General features: G+C 35.3%; 1 protein-coding gene across 1 annotated transcript; it reads left to right on the top strand.

The window, feature by feature from the left end:
- The first annotated feature begins 1628 nt into the window (after positions 1-1628).
- Positions 1629-21809, top strand: LOC105444434. Its single transcript, XM_030978164.1, has 6 exons — positions 1629-2030; positions 3982-4146; positions 5045-5212; positions 7638-7805; positions 19629-19726; positions 20492-21809. Exons 1-6 carry the CDS (start codon positions 1905-1907, stop codon positions 20814-20816), a joined length of 1050 nt encoding a protein of 349 aa, XP_030834024.1. The 5' UTR covers positions 1629-1904; the 3' UTR covers positions 20817-21809.
- Positions 21810-22790: the final 981 nt, after the last annotated feature.

Here is a 22790-nt window from a genome sequence, read left to right as displayed (position 1 = left end):
TAAGCGGACACTTTTTTTTTTTTTTTTTGTCTCGAAATTTCAAAATTTGACATTTTTCTTCGTTGAGGGGGGGGGGGGGGGGGTAAGGTCACCTTATTTAGGTTAGCCGTGGGTATAATTTTTTTTTTTATTTAATAATAAAAAAATAAAAAATAAAAAAAAAACAAAGGGGGGGGGGGGGTTTTAATGTTTTTTAGGGGGGTTTACATACATAAAAATACCAAAGGGGGGGGGTTTGAACCCGCCAACCCCCCCCCCCCCCCTGCGTATGCCCCTGTCTGCCAAGTTCCGTAGACCTAGGTTTAAGGTTCGGCAATTGAGCACAAGTAGAAGTTATTTAGGAATTTTTCCTATAAGTATGGTTTTTCGAGAGCATTTTTTCACAAAGTTGGTCAGGGGTAAGATGCCTTTTTTTAATTTGTTTGATTTGCTGTAAAGGATATATCTTCCAAATAAAAAAAAGGGTACGGATTAAGCCAGGCATTATGGAGCTATGGCCAAATAAACACATCCATTTTCAGAACTTAAGAGGGTGCTGTTCATATCATGCGTGACCATTGATGTGTGAAATTTAGCAAAAATGTGTGCAATCCAAAGATAGATGCTGAAACAATTTCAGACAGAATGGAATTGATATGACAAAGTTTTTTAAAACTTTTTTTATTGGCCAATATTTAAACAATTTTACAGATTCTTAAAAGAGTCGATTTTAACTTTAATTTAGACTGTAAAGATGGCACTTTGAAGGGCCATTTGTATGTCAAAGAAGAAGAGCAGCTCTTGCACTATCTAGAGTAATTTGTTAGAAGTTTTTTGTATCTCGGATAGTGGAGATATAGGTAGGCTGAAAGAAAGCATGAAAATACACCCAAAACCATCAAAATAGCACACGATGGGATGGTAAAGAATATGGATCCAAAATCTGAAAGGAATAGGGATAGAGAAAGGGACCTAATTGGGAATAACGAGCACTGAGTGCAAAACAAATATGATTTGGGTGGAAGAAGGTTTTTAAAAAAGAATTCAGGATGCGCAAATGTACAAGGCATTGACAAGGAGGTCAATGCAATTACATTGAAGCTATGTATTGGCCTGTGCATATAATATACACAGTGCATCTACACCTTTTATATGAGATAAAATTTAGGGAAAGGGAACTTTATGACATTTTCATCCCTTACAAAAATAATATCTCTTGCCTATTCAAAGTGAAATCCTACTTCTTGGTTTATAAATGTTAAACAGGACACAAAGGAATCTGTTTTTGATATATTCTTGGCCCTATGTAAAATTGGTGTTATTGATATGAATCATATCGAAGCAGAGTTTGAATTTGAAAGCATTTGCAACTCTTAACAAACATCATTACTGTAGATCAATTCATCTTCTGCTTCACTCTCCCTTGGTGAGACTGAATACGTGTATGTGCTCATGGAGGGGGTATCAACATTTTCTCCTTTGCGGGCCTAGATTTTTGCCTTATATCCACCTTGTAATTTAGTGATCGTGTTCCTAATTATAAATGAATAAGGTATGAGACACCAGATGGTGTAAACTTGAATAATCTTCTTTGAAACCTGTTCTTAGACTTAAACTCTCCTTTTATTTTGTTTAAGGATTATCTGTTCAATACATGGTAAACTAAGATGAGATATTCCTAAGTCACAAAAATAGGAATTTGATATGAAATGTCATGGCAATAATTCTTCAGCCTGTACCCTTATTTATTTCCTTTTCCCTCTCACTCTCTGCAGTTCTAGCAGCACATCTAGGGCAACCATTCATGTAGGCTACACATGTATGCCTAACATCAAAGTGGACATCTATATTCTGTATCACATCAGTAATCACTTTGTCATTTTATTCAGGTTGCACTCGAAATTAGAAGAGATTGTGGACCTTCTATGTCACTTGATGTGGCAGAGATAATATGCTCCATGCCATCCTTGAGGGATATTTCTCTTCATCGTGGTGTACTATACCATGATTGTTTTTTTGCAACACTTGCTAGGAAAGGAAATGAATCAAAGGTGAGCATTTCATCCACAATTGTGATATACATTCCTTCACCATCTCTATCTCTTTCCTTTTCTTTTGTACATTTTAATTTTCTGTAATTCCTTTGTATGTCTCATACTGTATATGCAGGTTCTTTTGACAGAAGAATATATCAGTGGTCTTTTAATTAAGGCTACCCAGGCGCGTACCCAAGATTTTTTCGAGGGGGGTTAAAATTTGAAAATCAAAGTTTACACATAGAGAATTGATCATTATTAAAAAAATCATCTATGAACAGTAAATTATTGTACATCTGATGAAAGAGTGTTTTATCCCAAATCATTTGGTACCATTTTTATGTGGTATGTGTTCACACTTGGATGAACAGGAGGCACTGTTTGCGAGAGTGCAAAAATCGACTTGCGCCACAGTTGCTTATGTGATGTTTGAATAAAACAATTGGGATTTGGGTATTTATTCGGTCTTTGCAAATCCAAATAACATCCCTAACAAAATTAATCATGCCACACATATCAAATATCAAATATTACAAACGTTTGTGCGCGTGTGTGTGGCAGGCCTGATAAAAACCCGATTTTTTTTTGATTTCCCGATTTTTCCCTGATTTTTTTTTTTTTTTTTTTTTTTAATAATTTTTTTTTCTTCCCTATTTTATCCTGATTTTCCCAATTTCCCTCTTATTCTCTCTATTCTTCCCTATTTTGCCCTATTTTTCCCCCAATTTTCTTACTCGAAAGGGGGGGAATGTTGTTAGATGCCATTTTTTCCCCGCGAATCCTCTTTTTTTTTGTTTTACTCAAGGGGGGGCGTGGTTGAGGGGAAAACAAAAAACCTCTTTTTTTGTTAGTGCTCACTATCACCCCTGGTGTGGGTGTGTGTGACTCTGCCCTTTGCAAAAAGCATATGCAATGCATTTAATTTGATACATTCAATTCATTCTCTCACTCCGCTAATCCCAACATAATACATACTGTAGGTATCACTTTGGCGCAAGTCGATTTTTGCACTTACGCAAACAATGCCTCGTGTTCATCTAAGCGTAAACACATACCACCCAAAAATGATACCAAATGATTTGGGATAAAACACTCTTTCATCAGATGTATAATAATTTACTGTTCACAGATGATTCTAAAAATAATTAGCAATTTTCTATGTGTAAACTTTTTTTTGACTCACACGATATAGATGAGCTATATTAATAAACAATGCAGGTCCAGAATCTCGAAATGTTTTACACCACCTTCCTCTTATCACTTAACGGAAGCACCATGTTCTAACTTCTATGCCAAACCTGACTGAATTTGTATTATTATTATGATTTTGTTTTAATCCATTCACCAAATATAGTCATGAAATGTAGTCATGAAATATGGAATAAAAAGCTGACTATGGAAGTGCCTATTTAGTTGAAATTCCAGTGTATATGATATCAATATTATTTTGATCGATAATCAATATCCAACCCTTTCCATTTTTGATTTATAATTTCGTCTAGCTTTTGTAACAGCCAATTTCGAAGGCTTAAATTTACCAAAACTGTACAATAGCCACATCATCCTGACTTAGCTTTCTTGTGCACATGAAACCATAGTTATGAATACCTTCTCTATTTTAATAGCAGATGCAGATTTATTGGTATTATTTGTTTCAGTGTTGTTAGGAGTAGGTCTTACTGAAGTAAACAGCTTGGATACCTGTTAAAGAGTACATATAGGATATTTTAGGGAAAATATATAAGTTAATCATACTCTCCATAGAAACTTTAGGGTAAGACAAGAATTGAATTTTTCTTTAAATTCTATATAGTTATCTTAGTTAAGAATGTGAATATCAAAACATCTGTGTTATACTTTCAGTTGGTGATGACTATAAGAATGCAATAAGAATAAGAACTAGTAACTAAAATAACTTATTTATAGATGAGCTGCTTAACTACATGTATATTCACAAACAATTCAGGTCCAGACTTTCTGGCTTGAATATCTCAAGTGTTCCACGCCAGCCTCATCACATCACCTAGCAGTTGCACTGTGTACTATGCCAAACCTGACTGACTTGACACTTGGAGGGAATCTCACTGAGGAGTTCTACTCTACATTGAAAGTAAAGGCATCATCCATACAGGTATATGTATACTAATGTTAATGTCATGGAAAGGGTCATCGAAAAAGAAAAAAGTAGTAATGATGATATGATGCACAGATTTCTTGGTATTATTTATTTCAGTGTTGTTGGGAGTAGGTCTTATCGATGTTAACAGAATGGATGCCTTTTAAAGAATACCTATAGGTTATTTTAGAAGAAATACATAGGTTAGTCATCCTTTCCATAGAAACATTAGTGTAAGACAAGAAATGAATTATTTTTTAAAACTCAATACTTATCAGTGCTGTAGCCGAACCGCTGAACCCCATTTAAATCCCAAATCCTGATCTCTGCAAAGTCGCGATCGCAAGCTTTAAACAAGAATACACGTGCATACTAATTATGATATTTTTTATTTAGGTATCTTACTAAAAATAAAAATTTATAAGGACTGTAATCGAACTAGCTATGGCTGCTATCTCTGTGTATTATACGTATACATCAGCAAAATCAATATGGCAGCCTTCATGACTCGTGACATTATAAAACAACCGTCTCGGCAAATCTTTAAAAAATATCATTTATTTTTAAAACACGATTCTTGTAAAATTGCAAATAAAACACGATTAAAGACGGAAATATAAATGTAAGTACTACTTTTCTTCACAAAAAGTTATGTTTAAAGCAGTTTCCTTTGTGAAATTTGTGCCGGTCGGAAGCAGTGTTTTTCATCAGGAGTGGTGGGGATGCGACCCGCCAAGTGCAAACCAGCGTACCGTAGCTATATCGCTGCTTGCTATTATATTACTGAACCCTGAACCGAACCAAGTTCGGGTGAAAAATTGCCGAACCCTGCCGAACCGAACACGAACATGGCGCCCGACTTACAGCACTAGTTTACAGATAAGCTGCTTAACTATGTTCACAAACAATGCAGGTCCAGACCCTCAAGCTTGATAATCTTGAGTGTCCCACACCAGCCTCATCACATCACCGAGCAGAAGCACTGTGTACTATGCCAAATCTGACTGACCTGACACTCATTGGAGGATATCTCACTGAGGAGTTCTGCTCTACATTGAATGCAAAGGCATCATCCATACAGGTATGTGTATACTAATGTAAATGTCACGGATAGGGTCATTCAAAAAACGAAAGAGTAGTTATTCAATTCAGCATTTATTCAATTCCATATTAAAAATAGTAACATCAACATGCAGTATATTTCGGTTGCAGTTATCAAAATAGTAAAATATTGACAGTAATTAAAAAATAATAGGAATTTGGTTGATGTATATAAACCCTAATGGGTTGTCTGGACAGCCACCATGAAATGAGATAGATTCACATAAACAGTAAAATTAGTAACGAATCATACGAAATGATATATGAATAAACAATAACAAAAACAAAACAGTAATGATGATATTATGCACATGAATACATGTCCTGTTTTATTCCAAATACCCTTTTGTTTTTTAAAATCCATTCACAGAAAATGTCGGAATAGTCATGAAATACGGAATGAGAGCAGACTATCGAAGTGCCTTTTTATTTGAAAATCCAGTGTGTTTGAGATTATTATTATTTTGATCACTAGTCCAACCCTTTCCATTTTCATGCCTCCGCTACAAAGTAGCCAGAGGCATTATGTTTTCCGGTTGTCCGTCTGTACTTCCCGTTCTTGTGATCGCGTTACTGCAAGAACTGATTGATGTATTACCGCCAAACTTGCGTCATGTATGTATCTTGCAGAGCTAATGAACTCATTAGGTTTTGGGGTCACAAGGTCAAAGGTCACAGGGCTCATCATGTATGCAAAAGTAGCTTGTGATTATACTATCATTAGACCCGGTGGACGGATTACCATCAAACTCGACATGTACATGTATGTATCTTGCAGAGCCAATGAACTAACTAGATTTTAGGGTTATGAGATCAAAAGTTGTGGGGCTTATTATGATTCAAAAATAGCTTGTGATCGCATTGTCTTGAAAGCCGATAGACAGATTACAATCAAACTCGAGACATGTTTATATATCTTTCAGAGCCAATGAACTGATTGGATTTTTAGGGTCATGCGGTCAAAGTTCATGGGGCTCATTTCGTATGCCTATAAGTAGCATGTGAAGGCATTGTCATTAGAACCGACAGATGGATTACTATTAAACTCAGGACATGTATTTATCTTGCAGAGCCATGTATATGAGAACAAAAATTGTAATTATGATATTTGAGAACCTGCTTCCGTTTTGCTTTGTAAAACCGCTCAATGGCATCATTTTCGACTGCGCGCAGTTGAAGTTTCATCTAGTCGATTTATGGGACAAATATATCATGTAGCTTTTGTAACGGCAAGTTTGATAAAGGCTTAAATTTACCAAAACTGTACATTAGCCACATCGTCCTGACTTATCATGCTTTCTTGTGCACATGAAACCAATGATATGAACACTTTCACTATGTTAACCCTTTAGCAAATAAACCACCCGAAACTGGCCCTCCTTTAATTCACTGAACTGCCAGAAACCGCCTGTCCGTTTTCGTTCCTTTTCAACGCGCTATAGTATCTGTTCTAGGGTCTACCGTAATATTGTTGTACGTGCGTAATCCTTACGATGTCAACAGTAGGATTCTGCATAGAAAAATAGCGCATGTTTCATATTTTTTTATAAATGTAATGCTTCCTGGGAGAAGTTTCAATTGTTTAAACATATTTGTGGCTTACACCCAGTAAATAAGATCGATTGATCGATCTGTGATTGAAAAACAAGTCAGAAAAAATCTTGGAACCAGCAGGATTTAAACCTGTCATCTACTGCTTGGCGGGCAGCAACTCTACCACCAGGCCATCACTGGTCCATGGCACAGTCACGATGAACTAGAAACAAATACCTAAGCTCTCCTGATTCATTCTGACTGATTAATATTCATTAGTCCTCCATAGGACAATAAATTTTATAAATGTAATGCTTCCTGGGAGAAACTTCAATTGTTTAAACATATTTGTGGCTTACACCCAGTAAATGAGATCGATTGATCGACCTGTAATTGATTACAGATCGATCATTCGATCTCATTTACTGGGTGTAAGCCACAAATATTTTTAAACAATGTTTCATATTGTTCAGAACTCTGTCAAAATGAAAGCAATATTGCAACATCTTCCAGTGAGTAATAGGCCATATTTACAAAATCCTCTAGTTGCCAATTGGTTAATAGCAAATGCCAATTTATTGGTATTTTAGTGTTGCCAGGAGTAGGTCTTATTAATGTAAACAACTTGGATGTCTTTTAAAGAGTACATATAGGATATTTTAGGAAAAATATATAACTTAATCATCCTCTACATAGAAACTTTAGCGTTAAGACAAGAATTGAATATTTCTTTAAAACTCTATATAGTTATCTTTGTTAAGAATGTAAATATCAATACCGGTACATATAAGAATGCAATGAGAAATTAGAACAAGTTACTTAAAATATTTGTTTATAGATGAACTGCTTAACTTTATTCACAAACGATGCAGGTCAAGACTCTCTGGCTTGATGATGTCGAGTGTCCCACGCCAGCCTCATCACACTACCTAGCAGAAGCATTGTATTCTATGCCAAACCTGACTCACCTGCTACTCTATAGACTGGATCTCACTGAGGAGTTCTGCTCTACATTGAAAGCAAAGGCATCATCCATACAGGTATGTGTATACTAATGTAAATGTCATGGAAAGGATCATTGACAAAAAGAAAAAGTAGTAATGATGATATGAAGCACATGTACACATGTCTTTTTTTGTTCCAAATACCCTTTTGTTTTTTTAATCCATTCATTGCATATATCAGAAAAGTCATGTAGAGATGCCCCCAAAACAGTATGATTTTATCGTATTTTGTACGATTTTTAGAACTAAATACAAAAGTACGATTTTTCCTTAAAGGGATAGTCCACCCCAGGATTTTCTTTAGCTGACGATATAGACCTAATAATACCATGAAGAATGATACAAGTCTCATTAAAATCCATGATCACATAACGAAGATATATCGACTTTTTTATCGAAAATCAGCCGCCCCCCAAATGCAAATGCGTTACATGGGCATGAAACGATCGCCAAAAAATAACCGATAGTATCGAAATTGTGACGTATGTTGCGAGCTGCCTTCTTTTTTCGCAGACATTCACTTTCGCTTTCACTTTCATTCATGATTCGTCGTGTCAATGCGATAACAGTGTACCGCGAGCGAAAGTGGCGGCTGATTTTCGATAAAAAAGTCGATATATCTTCGTTATGTGATCATGGATTTTAATAAGACTTGTATCATTCTTCATGGTATTATTAGGTCTATATCGTCAGCTAAAAAAAAATCCTGGGGTGGACTTTCCCTTTAATAAAAAAACGATTAAATTTTTTTTTCTTTTTTTTCTGAAAACTTGAATTGTGTTTGTGTATTTTGTGTGTATCTTCCATTTTCAATGGCAAATTGCCTATTCTCTCCTGTAAAGTATCCTCCAATCATCTCACATCAGCAATTTTGGGATTTTCAATGGTTCATCGAACACAACGGTCATGACAAAATCATGCATATTCAACCTATGGTCCATACCAATTTTCTTCATGAATGCCCCCCCCCCCAAAAAAAAGAAGCATTTTCGCGGTTAGAAATTACTTATCGGTCAAAAATAGGATTTTTTATTTTGAACATTTTTTTTTGGGGGGGGGGGGGGAAAGAAAAAGATTTTTGTTCAGTTGGGGTCGGCAGCCCTGGTCATGTAATATGGAATGAAAGCAAACTATGGAAGTGCATATTTAGTTGGAATACCAGTGTGTATGAGATTAATAATATTTTGATCACTAATCAATATCCAATCCTTTGCCATTTTCATGCCTCCACTACAAAGTAGCTGGAGGCATTATGTTTTCTGGTTGTCTGTCCGTCCGTCTCGTTCTTGTGAACGGGTTATCTCTAGAACCGATTGATGGATCACAGCCAAACTTGGGTCATGTATGTATCTTGCAAAGCCAATGAACTGTGTAGATCTTGGGTCACGAGGTTAAAGGTCAAAGGTCACACGGCTTATTATGAATGCAAAAATAACTTTTGATCGCATTATCTCAAGAACCGATTGATGGATTACCGGCAAACTTGGGTTATGTATGTATCTTGCAGAGTCAATGAACTGATAAGATTTTGGGGTCACAAGGTCAAAGGTTATGGGGCTCATTATGTATGCAAAAATAGTTTGCGAACGCACTGTCAATACTGACAGATAGATTACTATTAGACCCGGGACATGTATGTATCTTGCAGAGCTAATGAACTGATTAGATTTTGGGGTCATGAGGTCAAAGTTCAAAGGGTCATACATGTATATTAAAAATAGCTTGTAATCGCGAAATTCTGAGAACCTAAGAACCAATGAACTGATTGGATTTTTAGAGTCATGAGGTCAAAGGTCATGGGTCTCATTTCATGTGAAGGCATTGTCATTAAAACCGACAGATGGATTACTATTAAACTCAGGACATGTTTTTATCTTGCAGAGCCATGTATATGAGAACAAAAATTGTAATCATGATATTTTGAGAACCTGTTAATGAATTACAATCAAACTTGAATTTTTAAATCGCTTCTGTTTTGGTTTGGAAAATCGCTCTATGGCGGAGGCATCATTTTTCGACTGCGTGCAGTCGAACATCCATCTAGTTCATTTATAGGGCAAATTTGTCATGGAGCTTTTTTAACAGCCAATTTTGCAGGCCTGATAAAAACCCGATTTAAATCGATTTCCCGATTTTTTTTATTTTTCCCGATTTTTTCCCGATTCTGTTTCTTCTTCCCGATTTAAAAAAAAAAAAAAAATAAAATCCAGATTTTTTTTTTTTTTTTTTTTCCAATTTTTTTTTTCTTCCCTATTTTATCCTGATTTCCCGATTTCCCGATTTCCCTCTTATTTTCTCTATTCTGCCCTATTTTGCCCTATTTTTCCCCAATTTTCTTACTCGAAAGGGGGGGAATGTTGTTAGATGCCATTTCTTCCCTGCGAATCCTCTTTTTTTTTTTACTCACGGGAGGCGTGGTTGAGGGGAAAACAAAAAACCTTTTTTTTTTTTTTAGTGCTCACTATCACCCCTGATTTTGATAAAGGCTTAATTTTATCAAAACTGTACAATAGCCATATCGTCCTGACTTAGCTTTCTTGTGCAGATGAAACCAGAGTTATGAATACCTTCACCATGTTAACAGCAAATGCAGATTTCTTGGTATTATTAATTTCAGTGTTGTTAGGAGTAGGTCTTATTAAGTTGGAAGGCTTTCAAAGAATACATATAGGATATATTTTAGAAGAAATATATAAGTTAATCATCCATAGAAACTTTAGTGTAGGACAAATATTGAATATTTCTGTTTGCATTCTGGTAGTGTTAAATATAATATGCAATGAGAAATTAGAACTACCGGTAGTAACTAAAATAATGTGTTTATAGATGAGCTGCTTAACTATTTTCACAAACAATGCAGGTCCAGAATCTCTGGCTTTATAGTTTTGGGTGTCGCACACCAGCCTCATCACATTACCTAGCAGAAGCACTGTGTTCTATGCCAAAACTGACTAACCTGAAACTCGTTCGAGGGAATCTCACTGAGGATTTCTATTCTACATTGAAAGCAAAGGCATCATCCATACAGGTATTTGTATATAATGTAAATGTCATGGAAAGGGTCATTGAAAAAAGGAGTAGTAATGATTATATGATGCACATGTTTACATGTCTCTTTTTATTCCAAATACCCTTTTGTTTTTTTAAATCCATAGTCATGAAATATGGAATGAAAGCAAACGATGGAAGTGCGTATGCACTTGAAATTCCAGTTTGTATTAAATTTACATTGTTTTGATTACTAATCACTATCCAACCTTTTCCAAGTTTGATTTATATGAAAAATATGACATATGACTTTTAAAGACAATTATAATATGGGCTTGAATTTTCCAAACTGCACTATAGCAACAAACCTGACAAGAGTTACGAGTACCTTTTAAACATTAATTGCAGACGCATATACATGTATCTGAGTATTATTAATTTTGGTGTTATTAGGAATAGGACATATCAATACAAAAAGGTAGGAAACCCTATAAAGAATATAAATAGATTTTTTTTTCAAAATTTAATCTTGCTATATCACTCTTTTCTTTGACACTTTAGTGTGATCTTCTTCTACAAGAGACAATAATTGAATTTGAAAAGAAAAAATATTCAACCCTTCCCGGCCTTGCATGTATATCATAGGTGTTTTGTCCCTTTTGCAGGCGGAACATAATGAAAACTGTTGGACATTTGCTCTTGGAAATTGCGTGCGCATACGTGTACGTCGCTACAACACGTAAACTACTACTACGAAATATGACATTGTTGCATCAATTCGACCATATCTTAAGTTACCATTAACGTTATAAATTGGGGCGAGTCGCATTTGAAAGGGGAGAATTTCTGCTATTTTGTGGAATAAAAATTATTTATGGGGACCTTTTAACCTCTCTGCCTTTTGTTCTTGAATGTTGTTACGCATTCATTCTCTGAGACAGAAGTCTATGTCAGATGCCCCAATTTTGTGTTGATAAGTGTGCACGGTCATGCTCAAATGGCTATAACATCTGAATGCGCCAACGTATCAAATTGGGGCGAGCAGATCTAGAGACTTCAAATCCTAAGCTAAAGGCTGATGTCAAAATCATTGTCATTGGTCCAATAACCTCTCTGCCTTTTTGTTTCAAAAGTTTTCACCAGTGTGCCCATGCAGTGAGCCATAATGCATGGCCGTCCAGAGGATTTTTTAATGTTGGGGACCGGGGTAAAATGCAATAAATTATTGAATATTTATTGCATTTTCTGTTTTTTTTTAAATTTATGGAAACTGCCCCCTACCCTAGCCCCCGCTACGTACAGTCATGGTTCAGTGACAAAGCAATGGCCTCGTAACTGTGAGGCCCCAGGATCAACACCGTGTCGATGTGCTATATTAGTGCCCTTTTGTGAGGCATTAATCCTCATTACTGTCATTTATGACTTAAGGGCATAGGTCCCCTAGTTGATAAACATAGTAGCATAATATACATGCTTTAGCAGTCACGCAAAACACATATTGGCAAATTATTATTCAATAATATCTGAGACTGTATACTATTATTTAGATCTAGTATTTTTAAATTATTTTTAAAATAATTCCATAAATTGGGATAGAAAAAAATATTCCACCGTTATGAGCAACAGTGTACATAGGAACAAAAAAAAAAAAAATTGTTACTTCATATTTTGTAATTTTGTATTCATTTTATTTCCTCTGTTTTCTATATATATATAAATAAAATATATGCATGTATAAATGAGTCACTTGACTATATTCACAAACAATGCAGGTCCAGAATCTCTCTCTTCGCGATGAGGCATATCCCACACCAGCCTCATCACATTACCTAGCAGAAGCACTGTGTACTATGCCAAAACTGACTAACCTGAGACTCATAGCAGGGAATCTCACTGAGCAGTTCTGCTATACATTGAAAGTGAAGGCATCATCCATACAGGTATTTGTATACTAATGTCAATATCATATGGAAAGGGTCATTAGAAAAGAAAGAGTATTAATGATGAAACAACGCACATGTAAACATTTTTTAAAATTCCAAATACCCTCTTGTTTTTTTTAAAATCCATTCACCGAACATGTTTGAATAGTCATGAAATATGGAATGAAAACAAACGAGGCATGTGTGTATAAGATTCTGATCAATAATTTATTTTATTTATTTTAAGAGCTAATTCTAATAAAGCCTTAAATTTACTAAAACTGTACAATAGCCACATCCTCCTGACTTGGCTTTCTTGTGCACATGAAACCTTCACTATGTAAATAGTAAATGAAGATTTCTGGGTGTTATTTATTTCAGTGTTGTTGAGAGTAGGTCTTATTAATGTAAACAAGTTGGAAGACTATTAAAGAATATGTATAGGATATTTTAGAAAAAATATATAACATAATCATCCTTATGATAGAAACTTAAGTGTTAAACAAGAATTGAAATTTTCTTATAAACTCTATATAGTTTGTTAAGAATGTGAATATGAATACAGCTATGTTATGCATGCAGTTGACGATAAATATAAGAGATGAGAACTAGTGACTAAAATACATTTGTTTATAGATGAGCTGTTTAACTATATTCACAAACAATGCAGGTCCAGACTTTCGATCTTCATGGTGTCTATATTTCAACACCAGCCTCATCACATCACCTAGCAGAATCACTGTGTTCTATGCCAAACCTGACTGACCTGATACTCGATAGAGGGGTTCTCCATGAAGAGTTCTACTCTACATTGAATGCAAAGGCATCATCCATACAGGTATATGTATACTAATGTTTTGTTTTTGTTTGTTTTTTCCAAAGAAAAATTAATTCAATCATTCTTGAGCAAGAACCAAACAATACATTTGAACAAAGTACATGTTGTGACATATCGGTAAAACAAACATTTTACAACAGTTGCACATGTCTCCATTTATCAAGTAATACAATGAATTTATTGCGTGTGATAGAAAGAACCCGCTCAACTTCATAACAACGTTTGAGCATCTTAAAAGAATTCAAAGTTAGCCGTTCCCGTTTGTATTTCGCAGAGAATATATAGTGTTTTGCATATAAAATAACAAATTTTAAAGATAGATTGCGTACCATCTGGGAAACCAAACAAAAAGCAATTTTTATTCAAAAGCACTTCATGGTTTAGAATAGAGCTTTGGAAGTCTTGAATGAATTGATGCGTAATAGGGCATTCCCAAAACAAGTGCGAAATACTTTCAACAGAGGATAAGCAAAATGTACATAAATTAGAATTAGCTATGCCCATAATGTGAAGATACTTGTTGACACCTAGTATTCTATGTACAATTCTGAACTGAAAATAACGAAGTTTCCTAGAAAGGCAACATTTTAAAGGAATAGTGTAAAGTTTCTTCCAGTCTTGAACAGGTTCAGTTAAAATTGTAGCCCATTTTATTTCAGAAATTGGAACTAATGTTAATGTCATGGAAAGTGTCATCGAAAAAGAAAGGGTAATAATGATGAAACGATGCACATGTATACATGTCTTTTTTATTCTAAATACCCTTTTGTTTTTTAAAATTTGTTCACCGAATATGTTTGAATAGTCATGAAATATTGAATGAAAGCAAACTAGGCATGTGCTGATTTAGTTGATATTCACATGGATATAAGATTTAATTGTTTTGATCAATAACCAATATCCAACCTTTTCCAAGTTTGATTGATATGAAAATTATTTCATATAGTTTTGTTAAGAGCCAATTTTATTAACCCTTACTGTACTGGGCTATATTGAGCACCCCGTGACTGGGGGGGGGGGCCTGGGAGGCCCCTCCCTATGATCTTGGCCGTCGAAAGTCCGATGAACGCGAAAATTTGCATATTTGTAGATATTTATGTAAGGAACAAGATGGTAAAATTAGTTTTTTCCTGATATGTAAATTTTTGTTGTTATAGCCTAATTAATTATGCAAAATGCTAATTTTATGCATTTTACAGAAAACTCTACATATTTGTCTGTAGACTTGTGAAGAATGTTGAAAATGTATTGAATAAATGTTTCCTTCATCTCAAACTCATGAGGTTACATTATTTTTAGGTAATTTAAAAATGCATAGGTTAATTTGCATAAATTCTGAATACGCATTCATGAATATCAAATCTGGAAATATACAGGGAACTAGAATCATTACAAAAATTGTCAGACTCAACTTTTTGAATGTTAATTGAAACTTATTATTCATATGACACTACTTTTCTAACATAAAATAGTTATTTTGATGTAAATAATAATGATAATTGATGCAATTTTCGAATATTTATTTTCTTTTGTATTTTATTGTTTTTTATTTCTTATTATATCTATTGTTTTATTTATAATGTATTCTTTTGTTCTGAAATACATCAAGTTACTTTGAGAAACATATAAAAGCAATTTGCTATCAATTCATATCTCCCACTTAGGAAGAAATGAATTCACATTTCTGCTTGTACATGAATATATGCAATTAGAGCATATTTTTGATGACATGCGCATACTAATTGTTATGTAACACCTTACAGGTATATCCGATTTCGACGAAAATGGTATCAAAATGTGGGTAAGACTTGAGGGAAAAAAGTCATGAAACGACAATTCAAAATTCCAATCGGTTGCAGCGAAATCTTTGAAAATGTCGAGGGGGGGCCTCCCAGGCCCCCCCCCCCCAGTACTGTAAGGGTTAAAGGCTTGGATTTACCATAGAGTTACTAACCGGAGTGGACACTCTGCCCTTAGGGCTTTTCTTATCACTCAGAGCGGGATTATGAGGGATTAGGGGTCCAACGAAAAACAAAACGACCTCTTACGCAACGAGGTCACCCTGGTCTCGATCTCCGGACTTTTATGTCCCATGCGCGATGCCGTGCTGAACTGGCCCTCTTTTGGAGGAAACATCGACAGTCCAGTCATAATATATAGGTGGTTTATCTAGACTAGCTTTATACACATGTCGATAGCTTCATCACATGCGACACACACTCTGATGTCGTGGTAGTCTAAGAATTCAGCTCTAGATGGTACAAAGATCTCGAAAATCGGCAAACGACAAGCTGAGTTTTGACCTGATTATTGTTGAAAAATGTCCTTATTTTGTTCCATTTATATTCATATTTCAATGTAATATTAGTGGTAGACCCAGACTACCCCAGATGAAAGTCATTTTTTTGGCAGACAAATGAGATTTTCTTCTTTATTTTGATGTATGACTCCACCGATCTTGGCCGTTCTTGTTATTGTGATGACCTATTGGAAACCTGTTAACATCTGCTGTGTCACTATTTTTCTATTGTCCCACTAATATATATTGGTGTGTGGTTTCAGTTCACCTGGCAATATTATTGTGCGTGTTGGACGAGTTGAGGAACTATAGCTGCTAGCTGGGCCGGGACGGCATGAATGAGATGACATGCATATAATTATAAGCGCTAAGCTTGGCGGATAGTTAGGATTATATTTTATGATTATTAAACAACTGTTCTAATACAATTACAAATCCATTGTGATGTCTAGACTCTAGTGATGTCTATTGATTGTCTTTGACTTTTGTGGTGATTAATGATGTTGATTGTGTTGTCAAATATGCAATTAGATCTAGGTCTATTTGTATATAAATAGTCTAATGATAATTGATCCAATGGCCGGGGTAATAGTATATTTGTAAAGCGCTTAGAGACATTTGTATTAAGCGCTATACCTATAAAAATTAAATATTATTATTATTAAATTAATATTATTATTACTGGTAATGTCAGGGAGCACCTCCCTGCATATTATCGATGGTAATGCCTAGATGTTTACATTTATGTTTACAATTTAAAGGTGGGGGGGGGGGTGGGGGTAAGAGCACATATTTTATTTTGTCCAGTTTTTGAGGAAAAATTTTGCAACGACTCAGTCAGCCGCTGAATAGTCATTAGTCATCTTCCAAATAGTAATCGTCACGCGAGAAAGCTGTAAACATATCTTACAATGCACCGCACATGCCAGCGGTTCCGGCTGATCAACCGACCTTGCGCATGCGCTATGTGATGTTATTTACGACCGGTGCGACCAGGCGGCATTAATCCAATTTAGTGGAATGGTCGCTTGGGGAGCGCGGCATACAGGATGGGTCGTTTGACCCTAATCCAGTCCCCACTCCTAGGCTAGTAACTCCATGGATTTACCAAAACTGTTCAATAGCCACATCCTCCTGACTTCGCTTTCTTGTGCACATGAAACCAGAGTTATGAATACCTTCACTATTTTAATAGCAGATGTAGATTTCTTGGTATTATTTATTTCAGTGTTATTAGGATTCCTGCCAAACTTAGGTCATGTATGTTACTTGCAGAGCCGATGAACTGATTATATTTTGGGGTCATGAGGTCAAAGGTCATGGGGTTCATTATGTATGCTAAAATAGCTTGTGAATGCATTCTCATTAGAACTGACAGATGGAATACTATCAAACTCAGGACATGTTTGTATCTTGCAGAGCCAATGAACTGATTAGATTTTAGGGTCATGAGGTCAAAGATCAAAGGGTCATACATGTATTTGAAAAAAGCTTGTAATCAACATGAAAACCTGTTAATGGTTTACAATTGAAGATGAATTTTAAAAATTTCTTCTGTTTTGGTTGGTGAAATCGCTCAATGGCGGATGGATCATTTTCGACTGCGTGCAGTCGAAGGTCCATCTAGTTCTTGTAAACTCTATGGCCCGTATTCCGTACTCCTGTTTAACTAAACACTTGTCTAAGTCCTGTCTAAGTCCTGTCTAACTTTACGAAATTTAGTTAGACAGGACTTAGACACGACCTCACGTTTAAGTCGTGTCTAACTAAACAGTTGTTTAACTATAGACATGACTAAGTTAGAGACGTCTTCAGAATACGGGCCTATATAGTTATCTTTGTTAAGAATGTGAATATCAATACAGCTGTGTTATGCATGCAGTTGGTGATAAATATAAGAATGCAATGAGAAATTAGAACTAGTAACTAAAATAGATGTGTTTATAGATGAGCTGCTTATTACTATATTGGCAAACAATGCAGATCCAGACTTTTCAGACATTCGATATCCAGGATCTCCAACCAGCCTCATTACATCACCTAGCAGAAGCGATGTGTTCTATGCCAAACCTGACTGACCTGAGACTCTTTAGACAGGATCTGATTATGGAGTTCTCCTCTACATTGGTAGCAAAGGCATCATCCATACAGGTATGTGTATCATGTGTGAGCGTGAAGCAAACAAACCATCAAAACCTGTTCAATCCGTATGTCTCTCAATTCAAAAAGCATATTATCGTGAAGAACATCGCTTCATTGTTATTCAAAATCAATGGTAGCAGGAAGATCGATAAAGAAAGTAGAAATTTAGGTACAAAAAGCAGGAGCTCTTTATCCTTGTTCTATTCCCTAAGATGTATGATGGCGCCCTTATCAGAGATAGTGTACATTACATATAGGTAAATGTCTATTTTGGCTGTGATGCTGCACAGTAAGCGATGTTAAATTCTATAAATTTAGTATCAAAGATGCACAAGATTCTTGGCTGTTAACCCTATATTACAATACCGGTAGGTGACTAGCCTGGGCTATTTTGAAACTACATAGCCTGGGGGGGGGGGGGGGGCAAGATCTTGGTCGATAAATGGCCGATCGCTGCAAAAATGTGCATGCATGTCAAGTGAAGTGTATAGAGTACTAGGATAAGTTCAATTTTTTGAAAAATTCACTCATTTGCATATTTATGGTAATTTATGCAATTAAGGCCATAACATTCCCATTTTTACATATAAATCATATATTCTTAATATTCAAACATTCGTTTTCACAACATATATTCTTTAGACCATTTAAAATAATAATACAACACAAATTGGAAGAGCCAGGTCATTCCTTATGTTATCTATTGTTTTGATAATTACTTATGTATTTCTTTGTTTTTTTAGATCAAGCATTTTATTATTTTTGTTGTTTTATTTCATTTCTAAACTATTGTGACCCCCCCCCCCCAAAAAAAAAAAAAAAACACAAAAACAAACAAACAAACTAACAAACTCCCTAAACTATAAACAAGACCAAATAACCAATGTTTTATCTCTTTTTTTGGAAAAATGATACGCAAATCAGGAAAATGAGCAATTTTCGGGCCGACATGCCAAAACACAAGGTCACATGAATTTGTAACCGTATGTCCGAATTTCAAAGAAAATGTTTCAAAAGATTCGCAAGATTCGAAAAAAAGTCATAAAATTTCAGCGCTTGTTTGCATTCACAAATTATCAGGGAAAATGTACCCCCCCCCCAAGCTATATAGGGTTAAGTTAGGACAGATCTTGGAAATAAATTATTCTCAAACACATTGCTTACAGGAAAGGAGACAGCTTCCACCCACCCAAGCCATTTTAGGGTTGAATCGTTAAAGTAATGCTCCTCTGTACTCTGTTGTTTTCTCTGATCCACTAATAGTTTGTGAAAAATGATAAAGAATCTTTTCTAACAGGTATTTTTTTGTGTTTTATTTACTTGATGTCGATACCATATATCACTTACTACTGCTATATTGGATTCTACTGCCAGTACTACTACAGTAAAACTACCTCTATTATTAATATAACATTTTTCATAAAATTGCAGTATGGATTGGATCAATTTCTTTTTGAAATTTTGGTAAATCTCTTGCTCAAACTTTTCTTACTCTAGCTTTTTTAAATTCTCAATACTTCTTTTTCATTTCAATTTAATTTCTATGGGATGTTACTGTAGCTCTTGAGTGTATATTCCCAAGAAAATAGATTATGTGCCAGAATTAAATACATCCACTTACTTGAAACTGTTATAAGGTTTACAAGCAATGTTGCTGTTATATGTTACAGGGTTGTTTTCCTCAGATCAGGAAGGGAAACTTCAGGTTGAATGGAGTTGCTCAAGATGACTTGAACTCATTTCTTCACACCCTCACATTTTATGAGAGGTCAGTACAGTATATGTGATTTGTAAAATAAAAATCAGATAACAGTTTGTATACTTTTTATGAATGGTGGTATATAGAAACAATATAAAGAACCTTTAGTATAAAAAGTCTCTTAAGTGCTTCCAAAGAGCTTTGGAAATTATTACCCTAGCTTTAGCTCCGGTATGACTAAAACTCATTTCTTCACTTCATCACATGTTTGCAAAGGTCAGTACAATAAATGTGATTTGAAAGAAAAAAAAATCAGATAATAGTTTGTATACATTTTATGAATGGTAGTATATAGAAACAAAGAGCCTTTAATATAAAAAGTCTCTATGCGCTTCCAAAGAGCTTTGGGAATTATTATTCTAGTTTTAGCTCCAGTAGCTGTTATCAGCGCACAGTGCATTTGAAGGAATAATCCTACCAGGTACCCATTTACCTCACCTGGGTTGAGTGTGGCAAATGTAGAATAATGTCTTGACAAGGGACATTAGTGCCGCGGTGGGACTCGACCCGCGGACCTTGTGATCGTCCGGTGACATATCCACTTAACCATGACACCTCTACTGCAAATTGCTTTCAACCTTAAATTTGTAGATTTGTTTGTGGTCATGGTTTTTTGTGGGTTCTTGATATTTTGGTTACACTGTAGTCTCTTCTTTCTTTTTTCTTCCTCATTCACTAATCAAAATGTTTCTTGAGACTGGTACTTTTAATAATACCAATAGTAATTTCTCATCTTTCGTTCAGATAATAAGAAAAAATATGTTTCCTTTACAGCTCGGACTTGGACTGCTCAAGTGACTTGGATGGCTCTGCCAACTCAAATGTCTCAGAAAACTTGGCTGACCCTCTACAGCAACCCATGGGTGATGTACACTCTCCAGGATGGACACTACCCTCATCAGACCACCGTCAACAGCATGTTAGCAATACATCAGATACTGTATGTCAATTTTCTCAGACACACAGAGAATGCAGTAGCAGTCAGAGCAGGCCTTGCAAGAGGCAAGCTCCTTGTACTCAGTCAAGAGCTCCACAGGATGTTCATGAAATTCCAGAGAAGCAATCAAAGAAGTCTAGTTGCCATGGTACTGTAGAATAAGACAGTATTCTTTTAACACTTCATCTTGACTTTGTGTATGTATCTTATAGGGCTCCACACTAGTTTTTTTTTGGAAAGGAGATCCAGATTTAACTTTCTACAGTCTGTATACATAAGCGCTAAGTAAAAAATTCCAAATACGGGGGTGTCCGGACATGGATTTTGGGCGTCCATGTGTCCCAGCTAGCCTGTTAGCTTTGAGCCCTGGAGTGATAGCAAGAAATTCGGGTTAAAAAGGGTTAACTTTCAGCAATGTTTCCAAATGTTTGATATTTGTAAAAAAAATGCTGTTTTCTTCTTTTTCACATTGATGAGTACAGTCCACTATGTGGAGTAAGTGTATCATTTTTACGAGAAAGAGAACATAATATATTGTCACAATGTTAAAAAACATGTGAATGGCCTATGTAGAAAGTGATCCAATAATAGAATACGTTTAGAGAATGTGTACTCAATAAGCCCAAAACAGAGTAGTATCAAGAGCCCATTGTGTACCTAGTTAATGCAAATAGGGGTTATGTTGTGTGGTAAATGTTTTTTGAAATACTCTCAATAGTGGGTCATTTGTATGCCTTCGCAACGAAGTAGCCGGAGGCATTATTTTTTGGGGTTGTCCGTCCATCTGTATGTCCCGTTCTCGTGGTTGCGTTATCTCAAGAACCAATTGATGTATTCCGCCAAACTTGGGTAATGTATGTATCTTGCAGAGCCAATGAACTGATTATATTATGGGGTCACAAGGTCAAAGGTCACAGGGCTCATTATGTTTGCAAAAATAGCTTATGATCACATTCTCAATGGAGGGATTATCATCAAACTCAGGACATGTATGTATCTTGCAGAGCCAATGAATTGATTAGATTTGGGGGTCATGAGGTCAAAGGTAACAATTTATAGGGCTCATTATCTATGCAACAATAGATTGTGATCGCATTATCATTAGAATAAATAGACATTTAAAAAACTCCTCTCAAGAACCGATTGATGGATTCCACCAAACTTGGGTAATGTATGTATCTTGCAAAGCCAGTGAACTGATTAGATTTTAGGGTCATGAAGTCAAAGGTCATGGGGCTCATTATGTATGCTAAAATAGCTTGTGAATGCATTATCATTAGAACCAATAGATGGATGACTATCAAACCCAGGACATACATGTATCTTGCAGAGCCATATTTATTAAAAAAAGCTTGTAATCATGATATTCTGAGAACATTAATGGATTACAATCAAATTTGAATGTTAGAAATTAATTGCTTCTGTTTTGGTTTGTAGAATCGCTCTATGGTGGAGTTATCATATTCAACTGCGTGCAGTCAAAGTTCCATCTAGTTTATTCCGCTATGATCATGCATGCTATGAACTCAGTATTATGGTTGAGAACTCTCGTAAGGGTGTATGTCATAGGCCTGAATTATCAGTGTAACATTTAATTTGTCTGATGTGGATTATTGTTTGTGTAAATATGCTGCTATATTATTAAGTCTCTTTTTTCAATGTAACATGCCTAAGTTATCAGTGTAATATTTAATTTGACAAGGATCATTGTTTGTATATTCAACATTCAACATTCAACAGTACTATATGATAAATCCATTTGAGGAAATATTTTCCAGGATTTTCTTGACATCATTCCAGTGTACATGTAAATATGCAACTATAATTGTTCGATACAAGTTTATTCTAATTGTATTACCGGTAGTACTGGATTACAATAATGTCTATGATACATATTCCAGGTTTTTCTTCGCATCATTTTGATTATGATTATGCAATTGTATGATACATGTATATTTTGAACTTGTATATGTTTGCCATACTTTAGTAAGTTATATTTGAGTAAGTTTACATTCCTTATTGGCTTATAAGCTACAACCATATACGTGTATAGTACTCTCATAAGCATTCTGTTACCTTGCCTTTTAATCACCATTTTCTTCTGATTAAGTGATGTCATTTTTATAATCCACTTTG

The sequence above is a fragment of the Strongylocentrotus purpuratus genome, unplaced genomic scaffold (assembly GCF_000002235.5).
Source record: "Strongylocentrotus purpuratus isolate Spur 01 unplaced genomic scaffold, Spur_5.0 spur5_scaffold_1, whole genome shotgun sequence".
Classification (NCBI taxonomy): Eukaryota; Metazoa; Echinodermata; class Echinoidea; order Camarodonta; family Strongylocentrotidae; genus Strongylocentrotus; species Strongylocentrotus purpuratus.
Note: the sequence above shows the minus strand (reverse complement) of the source record. Positions and strands in the feature narration are given on the sequence as shown.